Source organism: Dendropsophus ebraccatus, chromosome 10, assembly GCF_027789765.1.
Source record: "Dendropsophus ebraccatus isolate aDenEbr1 chromosome 10, aDenEbr1.pat, whole genome shotgun sequence".
In the NCBI taxonomy this organism is placed as follows: domain Eukaryota; kingdom Metazoa; phylum Chordata; class Amphibia; order Anura; family Hylidae; genus Dendropsophus; species Dendropsophus ebraccatus.
Genome location: NC_091463.1, coordinates 100,835,215 through 100,846,924, shown reverse-complemented (window position 1 = coordinate 100,846,924; position 11,710 = coordinate 100,835,215). Strand labels below are relative to the sequence as shown.

Genomic DNA, 11,710 nt, shown 5'->3' with positions numbered 1-11,710 from the left:
GGGAGAGTGTCAGTGTAGGATATAGCCTTCCAGTAGGCAGGGTATATACTAGCAATATAAACAAACAGACCTTTTCTGGGCTTAAAAGCTTTTATTAATACTATTACTACAGACTGCTGGCTGGGAGTTGTAGTGCTGCTACCGTGATTTAACCAGCACACTGTGGTGACCCGCTGCTGGCAGAAAGGGGACATTAGGTGTTGCATACACACCCCTAAGAAGTGCTCAGTGGACTCCTTTTCGATTTTGGGGCTGGTGATCCTGCTGTACTACATTATATTGCTGGGATTTGTAGTACACCTGCATAGAACTTCACTGCTCATTGTAAGGGGGTATCACAGCGTGTATCTAGGTCCATCCACTACCTGATTGTACCGTACAGCCCCCCCTAAACTAGTGGGTACTACACTGTATTGCTGGGATTTGTAGTACACCTTTATAAAACTTCACTGCCCATTGTAAGGGGGTATCACAGCGTGTGTCTAGATCCAGCCACTACCAGATAGTACCGTATAGCCCCCCCAAAACTTGTGGGAGCACAAATATTTTTCCTGATTTCTGTATTTCATATGCAAGGCCTATCTCAGTTCCATACTGTGGAGTGTCCATAAAATGGTGAACCCCAGGGGTAAGGGTCGAGGACGAGGCCGTGGGGTTCCAAGTGATATGGTTCCCGGAGGCCATGGTTCAGGGCAGGGTGACACAGCAGCACCTGTTGAGGAGGTAGCAGTGGCACACCGCAGACGTCCACTCCCTAGCTTCTTTGCCCAACTTACGGGGTCTCATGGTAGACCGTTATTGAAACCGCAGCAGTGTGAACAGGTGATCATGTGGATAACGGATAATGTGTCCAGTAACTTATCCACCATCCAGTATTCCACGCAGTCCACCCACGCTACCCAAGGGAGTGGAACCCTTGCTCCATTAGCTCAGCCTCCTTCCCCACAGCCTGGCCCCTCCATCCACCACCACCACCAGGCTCCCAGGGACTGTTTTCTGGACCCTTCCCTGAGTCACAGCAACCTGAGCAGTCAATCTGTCCTGATGCCCAAACTATGCAGCTCAGGCAGTCAGTGGGTGATGAGAGTGGGGACTTGCAAGCGGGGTTGGAAGAGGTGTCTGATGATGACGATGAGACCCGGTTGTCAGACAGTGAGGTTGTTGTCACGGATGTAACTCAAAGTCAGGAGGAGAGCGAGGAAAAGGAGTTGACAAAAATGACGTTTAGGATACACACCGCCACAGGTAATAGTTTGTTAATGCTGTTTGTGCCTTAAAGGGGAGGGTAACTATCACTTCATAGAACGATCGACGTGACCATACCTTTCCTATTGACATGTCAGCCTCCTGACCCCCAACAGTTGCCAAAATAGGGCAGAGGTGGTCCGGTCGTCACCTTTTTGTTTCTGTTTGTCTATCCTGGAAGTGATGATCAGGAAGGAACAGATGCCGCACCCGGCTGAGGGCCCTCTCCCCCTTCCCTTAAGCAAGTAGGGTTAGGGTCAGCACTTGGACCCTAACAAGTTTGTGACATGTCAGAAATTTGGAAATGATGGTTACCCTTCAGTTTATTTTGTTGGGATATATACATATTGTAAGTTTGCACAGTATGAGAGAGAAATCTATCTAGCTGTGCTCAGGCTTGTTTGTTAGCACTTAGAATTGTCACATTAGTCACCTAGGGAATGGGATGTCACTATTGGTGGGTGACTGTTTTCGGTTCATAGTTCACATTGTAAAAGTTTAAAGTTCTGCACTTATCTCACTTTTCATTGGTTGTATAGATATAGATGTATAGATATATTGTACTTTTTTCTTAATTAAATTTTTTTTCTTAAAGGGGAACTCCGGATCGAGGCAAGAAAAAAATGAAACTTCTGCAGAAGCATATAGCATTATTTATTATTATTACCTATCTATCCCAGTTTTGAAACTACCAAAAATCCATTTGTTTTGTGGTTTTTTGTTCTGTTTTGTGTTTCTGTATTTCCTGGTTGAGCAGATGTACTCAGTACTACAGGTTCCAGAATGCATTGCTGTCCCTCAGTTTTACCCAGGCTGTTGCCCAGAATTAGGCATAATGGTGCCATTAGGCAGCATCAGAGGCATCCATACATGCTGCCCCTGCTGTTTCCTGTCCATTTCCGTCGTGTTTCCATCAATTTCTGAGGTTGACGGGTTTTCACACGACCTTCCCTCTACCGAACTTGAGTCTCCTGCAAAAATACTCGAGTCTCCCATTGACTTCAATGGGGTTCGTTACTCGAAACGAGCACTCGAGTATTGGGAAATACTCGTCTCGAGTAACGAGCACCCGAGCATTTTAGTACTCGCTCATCACTAGTCTTGCCCTTTGACCTGAGGCGACCTCCAGCTTTGTATAAGATGCCACAGACAGACACAAGTTTCCTTCCCCCAAACAAACATAAAAGAAAGAATTCATCTTGGACATTTAATATGAAAGAAAACTCCGGAAAGTCTTTCCTCTGTAAATGTCATTGTAAAAGCCGCTTATTGATTGAAGCCAAATGTTTTTCTGATTGAAAACAACCATCAAGGAGCATCCGAGGATTAATGCATAAACATCTCGGAGTCTTCAGAAGAGGAAGATAAGCCGGAGAGCGACGGCCGAGTCCTCTGTGCCATTCACTATGTGATCGGCCTAATGTCTGAGCGAGAAACGGAAGATATGGGGACCGCGGCGCCATTGTGGATGACCTCATGGAGGCGCTAATAGGGTCAAGTTTTTTATTTAGTTATTTATTTATATTATTATTTTTATTATTATTAGGTATAAAAGTTTTAAACTTTTACAAAGAACGGCCGCATTTATCAAACATCTTGGACAACTGTGATAAGACTAGTACATTCTTTGTCCGTGTAGTAATTCTCTGAAGAAAAAAACAGACATGGTAGCACATCCATATACTTATCACTGATCACGTGTGTGTCTCTAACTAAAAATGGCGCAGCCCCACGCAGTGACCACCACCGCAACAACAACAACAACGCCAGAGTGGGGGGCAACACAGCAGCCTTAATGCTGTCATTGTTTACGGCCGTTATTACTAGTGTTGAGCGAACTTTCCGAACTGTTCTGTCCCACACCTAAATGCTCGGCCTCTGACTCCCGATAGCTGGATGCCGCCCTAGTCCGAGTCCTAGAGAATATGGATGCAGCCATATGGAATTCACAATCAATCCATATATATGGACAATGTGCTATGGAATGGGATCCACAAACTCCCAATCTCATCGTCCCTGATGATGCCAGGAGCTCCGGAGCTTCTTAAATCTTTGCACCCCTGTACTGACACAGCGTATGTGACAATGAGGGTAACTATCCATCGTTTTACCCTCCCACCTGTCCTGTTCACATTTCACATCAGCGCCGCAGGTCATACATATTGCAGGGTACGGCACTGCCATGGCCTCACCTCTCCCGCCGCCATCCCTCTGCCTGATAGAACAATGCAGCTAACAGACCAGGCGTCACAATCCTAAGTACAAGCCATTTGCATATGGAATGAATTAGGCGACAATTACTGCTTAATAGTGAGATTTCTGTCAATAGCGAAATTCGCTGTCGATTGTTTCTTTGTAATCAGAGAGAATTTTATGTTCGTTGTTAACAAGTTAACACCTGACAAATTTCTCACTTTGCCGAAAACAAGGCAGTTTGTTTCAATTAGCGGGAGCCTTTGTTCCCTGGGAGCGGGCTTTCTGCTGAGGTGCACAATCACGGACCTGAGTCCATTTTTTGCATTAATTGCTTTCTGACTGCAGCATCTGTTGGCAGTAAATATCCCTGATTCATATTTATGCCGGGGCTCATAATGTGCCGGGAATTTCACCTTCCCAAATTACCTTCCTTTCCTCTCTGCATAATTTTAATGGAAACACATTTCACTGAAATGAATGGGAAGGTCTTGGGGGGATCGACAAATGGACACATATAACCCAACCCTTCTTTGGGGCGCAATTACTTACGCCGTTCTCGTTTTACTGGTGTTTGTGAAAGTCTGGCGCCTGTTATTTTTTATCTGTGGGTGAAAGATTGGAAAGTGGCACAAGATTTTACGTCAATGTCTCAAGGTTCCCCGGTAATCAACGTCCAAATATATAATTATTACACCTGACTACCATTAATAATAATAATAACAGTAATAATAAAAACAATAATAAATTATTATTATTTATTATTATTATTATTATTATTACACTATTGGTATAAATATTATCATAATCATTGTTTTTAATTGATTTTACTCCTCACTACTATTATTATTATTATTATTATTATTATTATTATTCCTCACTGTCAATATTATTATTATTATTATTATTATTGTTGTTTTTGTTATTATTATTATTATTCCTCACTATCACTATTATTATTTTTATGTATTATTATTATTATTATTATTATTATTATTATTATTATTATTATTTCTCACTATCACTATTATTATTTTTATGTATTATTATTATTATTATTATTATTATTATTACACCTCACTATCACTATTACTATTATTATTTGATTCCATTCCCTTCATCCATCCCTTCCTTGGTTGAACTTGATGGACATATGTCTTTTTCTTTAACAGTTCTAACTCTTATCATTAGGTTTTTTAAGCTAAAGTTAAAACTTTTACTATATAAGCACAAAAAGCTGTACCGCTATATATAATACCGCACCACAAAGAATAAAAATAAAAGCGCTATATTGTGGATATGGAATATCAGATAACAGGAGGAGGTGACCAGTCAGTTCTGTTGGAAGTAGAGATGAGCGCAGCTGGAGCATGTTGGGGTCGGAGGATGCAGCATTTTATTACTGGTGGTTGAAGAAGTTGGTTGCAGCCCTAGAACAGATGGATACAACCATAGGATGTGTCCACCAGAACTCCCTCTACAGCCACTGGTAATCCAATACGGAATGATTGTACTCGAGCGTGCTCCAGGTGCATCTCTAGTTGGAAGCAGAGGAAATGGGTGAATGTAATTATATGAGTGACTGTGATTGGGGTAAATAGCGAAGAATACATGCCAGGGTCAGATCTCACCAAAAGTGTCCAATAAAGGACAACCAGGGACTGGAGAGATGATCATGGGGGCACAAGGCTCATAGATGTGTAGGGGGTAAAGGCTAGCCTGGCGGGTCTGATCACACAGAGGAGCTGCTGTAGAGCAAACTGCTGAAAAACTTCCTGCTGGCTATAATAGAAAGGAGTCAGATCACACAGGAGAGTGCTGAACTGGTCCAAAGCGTTCCTCGAACGCGAACGCTTGGCATTTGACTCCCAGGGACTAGAGAGTCAACGTTTCCAAGGACTCCCTAGGGCGGCATTTAACCTCTCCAGATGCCGGTAGTCAAATGTCAAAAGCCAAAACAGTTCACTTAACGCTAAACAGGACATGTATGGAGCCCATGTGACCACTTTCCACCACCAGAGGTGTCTACAATAGAGCTCAAACCTGGAGCATGGAGCAATGGAAGAAGGTGTCTGGTCTAAGGGGTCACGTTCTCCATCATGTGGATGGCCGTGTACATGTGGGAGGAGATGGCACCAGGACTCGTCTTGCCCACCAGGACACTAGAGGATCCTCCCATGGCTCAGATATTTTTTTTCTAGCACCATGGTCCATGGTCTGTGTAGAAGTATCAGCCTATGGATGCCGTTTCCTGATAGTCATCGCTCTATCTCTCCTGTTCACACCAGTAAACTCTTTTACTTTACTCTTACACTTTTTTTTTGCTGGCAGCACATTATGGTAATGTATGTATACAAACGGTATAATCGTCAAGATTGCCTTGTTCCTGCAGAGAAATGTTACACCTAGGCAGAAGACGTTCCTTGCCTCCGAATGCTGACAGCTCCGATACATAATGAGGTGCCGGTAATTGCTGTACATGCATCCCGGTTGCGGTAATGAAAGACGCCGCTGTGAAATGTGCCGCTCTTTACAGCTCTTCTTGGTTGAGCAAATGTGCTCTAATGTGTGGACACAATACGTCTGTGTTACCGCTCTATCTTATACAATTTCCTATTTGGGACTTGGAGATATATATATTTTTTTGCATTCATGATCTACCGCTAACCAGGGGCGTAGCTAGGATTCACAGGGCCCCATAGCAAAAATTTTTAAGGCCCCCCCCCCATATTTTTCACTTTATAGGACGCGCCTTTTGATAAGACGCACCCCTGATTTTAGGGGGGAAAATAGAAAAAAAATATTTTGCTTATTGTCACAGTTTGGAGATAGCAGCAGTGTAATTGGTGCCAATCCCCCCATATAGTGCCCCACATAGTAGCCAATGCCCCCATAATATAGTGCTCCCCATATAGTAGCCAATGCCCCCACATAGTGCCCCTACATAGTAGCCAATGCCCCCACATAGTAGCCAATGCCCCCATATAGTAGCCAATACCCCCACATAGTAGCCAATGCCCCCATATAGTGCCCCCCATATAGTAGCCAATGCCCCCATATAGTGCCCCCCATATAGTAGCCAATGCCCCCATATAGTAGCCAATACCCCCACATAGTAGCCAATGCCCCCATATAGTAGCCAATGCCCCCATACAGTAGCCAATGCCGCCATATAGTAGCCAATGCCCCCATACAGTGCCCCCATAGAAGACAGTGCCCCCCATAGTAGCCAATGCCCCCATACAGTGCCCCCATAGAAGACAGTGCCCCCATAGTAGCCAATGCCCCCAGACAGTAGCCAATGCCCCATATAGTGCCCCCATAGTAGCCCCCCTGCGACCAGAAAAACAACAAACAGGCTACTCACCTGTTCGCCGGCCCCAGCAGCTCCTCTCCCGACACTCCGGTCTCCCGTCATCCTCATCTGCCGCTGCAGAACACTTCGGGGACACAGGCAGCGTCTCTGTACCCTGCTGCCTGTGCCGGAGGATGACGGGAGACCGGAGTGTCGGGAGAGGAGCTGCTGGGGCCGGCGGACAGGTGAGTAGGACAGCGATCCCCTCCGCCTGCCCAGCCCGCCCCCTCCATCGCCGCTTAGCCGATCAGGAGCCCAGGAAAGTGCTGCTCATTGCACTTTCCCGGGCTTCTGATCGGCTCAGCTGAGCGGCGATAGAAGGGGCGGGCGGGGGGATGGCTCAGGGCCGCTCACTATGCATATGCATAGTGAGCGGCAATACAGGGGGCGGGGGCATGTTTTAACGCGGGGGCCCGGGCCCCCTGAACCCCCGGGCCCCATAGCGACGGCGTACCCTGCCCCCATGGTAGCTACGCCAGTGCCGCTAACCGTTCTCTTCTATCTCTGTCTTTGTTCTACCTCTGTTTCCTTTACATTCTGTATCTGTTGTGTCTGTGCTCTATCCTTGTTCCGTACATGTTCTGCACCTGTTCCCTCCATATTTCACCTTCATCTTCTGCCTCTGATGTTCCTTCTATGTGTTATTCCAACATACGTGAGATTGGATGTAGGTGGTGAGCAGGGTCTCTAGCCTGTTGGTGTCACTGTCCCTCATGGTGGTCTAAAAGGGGTCTGGAGGGAAAAAGTTATATTTAAATAAACTGGTGCCAGAAAGTTATACAGGTTTGTAATTTGCTTCTATTAACAAATGTCCAATCTTCCAGTACTTATCAGCAGCTGTATGTTCTGCAGGAAGTGGTGTATTCTGTCCAGTCTGATACGGTGCTCTCTGCTGCCACCTCTGTCCATGTCAGGAACTGTCCAGAGCTGCAGCAAATCCCCACAGAAAACCTCTCCTGCTCTGGACAGTTCCTGACATGGACAGAGGTGGCAGCAGAGAGCACTGTGTCAGAGTGGAGAGAATATACCACTCCATAGACCTGTGTACCATAGTCCCATCTAGCATAGTCTTGTCCACCATAGTTCCATCTACCACAGGCCTGTATACCATAGTCCAGTCTGCCATAGTCCCGTCTACCTTAGTCTCTTCTACCATAGACCTGTTTACCATAAACCTGTCTACCAAAGTCCTTGTCCTGTCTACCAAAGTCATGTCTACCATAGTGCCTTGCAGCATAGTTCCTTCTACCATAGTTCCTTCTACTATAGTCCCATCTATCATAGACCTGTCTATGAAGAGTATAAAAAATGGTGGTTTCAGAAGCACTCTAATGCAGCTGCGGTGCCTTAAATCTGTTGCTTCCACTGCAATAAAGTTGCAGTGCTTCTTAAATTATATTTCTTACTTTTCATTCTAATCCTTTTCTAGACCCATCTACTATAGTCCCATCTACCATAGTCCCATCTACCATAGACCAATCTACCATAGACCCATCTACCAAAGACCCATCTACCAAAGACCCATCTACCATAGACCCATCTACCATAGTCCCATCTACCATAGACCCATCTACCATAGTCCCATCTACCATAGACCAATCTACCATAGACCCATCTACCAATGACCCATCTACCAATGACCCATCTACCATAGACCAATCTACCATAGTCCCATCTACCATAGACCAATCTACCATAGACCCATCTACCAAAGACCCATCTACCAATGACCCATCTACCAAAGACCCATCTACCAATGACCCATCTACCAAAGACCCATCTACCATAGACCCATCCACCATAGTCCCATCTACCATAGACCAATCTACCGTAGACCCATCTACCATAGTCCTATCTACCAAAGACCCATTTACCAAAGTTCCTTCTACCATAACCAGGGCTGTATTAACAGCTGCTGCTGCCCTAGGTACCAAACCTGAAGATGCCCCATTGTCAGTCACCATTTAGCATCACGATTTTCTAGATTCTGAACATCATATTGGTAATAGCTCCAGGCGTCATTTAATACCGCCACACCAGATCTTAACAATACTGCCATACCATGACTGGATAACACCGCCATACTACGCCTGACCAATAGCACCATATACCCCCCCCCCCCCCCCCTTTGAAAAGACACCAGATTTAATGGCAAGTCTGAATGGGAGTTGGATACTTAAAAAATAAAACCAAACAAAAAAGTTGTTTTCTTTCCCCTGCTCCCTGGTGCTGCTCCCCTGCAAGGTGCTGCCCTAGGCACCGGACAACGAGTGCCTAGTGGTAAATACAGCCCTGACGATAATCTCGTCTACTATAGTCCCATCTACCACAGTCTTATCTACCATAGTCCCTTCTACCATAATCTCATGTACTATAGTCCCATCTACCATAGACCCATCATGGACCTGTCTACCATAATTCTGTGCACCATAGACTCTTCTACCATAATCTCATGTACTATAGTCCCATCTACCATAGACCCATCATGGACCTGTCTACCATAATTCTGTGCACCATAGACTCTTCTACCATAATCTCATCTACTATAGTCCCATCTACCATAGACCCATCTACCCTCGAACCATATACCACAGTCCTATCTACCATAGTCCCTTCTACCATAATCTCATCTACTATAGTCCCATCTACCACAGTCTTATCTACCATAGTCCCTTCTACCATAATCTCATCTACTATAGTCCCATCTACCATAGACCTGTTTACCATAAACCTGTCTACCAAAGTCCTTGTCCTGTCTACCAAAGTCATGTCTACCATAGTGCCTTGCAGCATAGTTCCTTCTACCATAGTTCCTTCTACTATAGTCCCATCTATCATAGACCTGTCTATGAAGAGTATAAAAAATGGTGGTTTCAGAAGCACTCTAATGCAGCTGCGGTGCCTTAAATCTGTTGCTTCCACTGCAATAAAGTTAGAGTGCTTCTTAAATTATATTTCTTACTTTTCATTCTAATCCTTTTCTAGACCCATCTACTATAGTCCCATCTACCATAGTCCCATCTACCATAGACCAATCTACCATAGACCCATCTACCAATGACCCATCTACCAATGACCCATCTACCAATGACCCATCTACCATAGACCAATCTACCATAGTCCCATCTACCATAGACCAATCTACCATAGACCCATCTACCAAAGACCCATCTACCAATGACCCATCTACCAAAGACCCATCTACCAATGACCCATCTACCAAAGACCCATCTACCATAGACCCATCCACCATAGTCCCATCTACCATAGACCAATCTACCGTAGACCCATCTACCATAGTCCTATCTACCAAAGACCCATTTACCAAAGTTCCTTCTACCATAACCAGGGCTGTATTAACAGCTGCTGCTGCCCTAGGTACCAAACCTGAAGATGCCCCATTGTCAGTCACCATTTAGCATCACGATTTTCTAGATTCTGAACATCATATTGGTAATAGCTCCAGGCGTCATTTAATACCGCCACACCAGATCTTAACAATACTGCCATACCATGACTGGATAACACCGCCATACTACGCCTGACCAATAGCACCATATACCCCCCCCCCCCCCCCCAAGTCTGAATGGGAGTTGGATACTTAAAAAATAAAACCAAACAAAAAAGTTGTTTTCTTTCCCCTGCTCCCTGGTGCTGCTCCCCTGCAAGGTGCTGCCCTAGGCACCGGACAACGAGTGCCTAGTCGTAAATACAGCCCTGACGATAATCTCGTCTACTATAGTCCCATCTACCACAGTCTTATCTACCATAGTCCCTTCTACCATAATCTCATGTACTATAGTCCCATCTACCATAGACCCGTCATGGACCTGTCTACCATAATTCTGTGCACCATAGACTCTTCTACCATAATCTCATCTACTATAGTCCCATCTACCATAGACCCATCTACCCTTGAACCATATACCACAGTCCTATCTACCATAGTCCCTTCTACCATAATCTTATCTACTATAGTCCCATCTACCATAGACCCATCATGGACCTGTCTACCATAATTCGGTGCACCCTAGACTCTTCGACCATAGTCCTGTTTACCATAGATCTGTCTGCCATAGTCCCATCTACCATTGAGGAGTTTATTATAGTCCCATTTACCATTGTCCCGTCTTACATAGTCCCATCGACCATAGTCCCTCCCTACACGGTGCAGCCTCTTGTAGGTTCTTTCAATTCGAAGCCAAATCTTTTTCTTAATATTTTTTCTTCCTTTAAAAGCCGCTATAAATGCAGCCTCATTTCTATGGGAGCTGGTCTTGAATTAAAGCCTGCTTATTCACCCAAGTTGGTTTTATGTACAAGATGTGCATTTAGCTTCAATATACGCTATAAAATGCGATAATGTTAATTTTATACCTGTTTCATTAGCTGGAATCTTTTCCTCTAACTCTAATGGTCATTATCTATGTTGTAACATATGTTCCAATGACCATAATTCTTTTGGCTATAAACTTATATTGCTAAGGTCACACTAAACATTAAACAGTATCCTTAGGAGACCTCTCGTTCTCGCATCGCTTTTATTACATGGACTTTTTCCTCTTCTCATTTAAGAGCTGGAACTTCTGCCAGTTGACAAAAATTCTATCCTGGAAGTAATGTATTTATGAAATATTTCCTCTGGGATATTGTTGCTTAGGAAAATCTGAACATTGTGTCCTTCATGGAGCTGATAGCAACGTGCAGCCAAGTTACGGTGCGGGGCGGGGAAGGGGCCAGCACGCTTATTGGTCATTTTGGGAATGGGTACAAATTTCACGTTGTCGATAAAACCTGTTATCACTGGAAACATTTACATGTAAAATACACATAATGCCGAAAAGTTGGCACTGGGGAAATGTGAAAGTCCAGGAAAAGAGCCAAGATATTAGGTATTTGCCTTCTGAAAGTTGCAGG

The 11,710-nt window shown here is 44.6% G+C and overlaps 1 protein-coding gene across 1 annotated transcript; it reads left to right on the top strand.

Annotated features, from left to right (window-relative positions):
• Nucleotides 1-1,055: 1,055 nt before the first annotated feature.
• On the top strand, nt 1,056-10,212 carry LOC138766616 (uncharacterized). Its single transcript, XM_069944206.1, has 3 exons — nt 1,056-1,245; nt 8,223-8,720; nt 9,779-10,212. Exons 1-3 carry the CDS (start codon nt 1,056-1,058, stop codon nt 10,210-10,212), a joined length of 1,122 nt encoding a protein of 373 aa, XP_069800307.1.
• The last annotated feature ends 1,498 nt before the right edge of the window (nt 10,213-11,710 follow it).

Excerpts from the sequence above, each read along its gene's own strand:
- LOC138766616 (XM_069944206.1), top strand. The coding sequence starts at position 1,056 with ATGCAGCTCAGGCAGTCAGTGGGTGATGAGAGTGGGGACTTGCAAGCG. Across the intron at positions 1,246-8,222 it reads TAGGATACACACCGCCACAG|ACCCATCTACTATAGTCCCA; the intron begins GTAATAGTTTGT and ends ATCCTTTTCTAG. Across the intron at positions 8,721-9,778 it reads AACAGCTGCTGCTGCCCTAG|ACCCATCTACTATAGTCCCA; the intron begins GTACCAAACCTG and ends ATCCTTTTCTAG.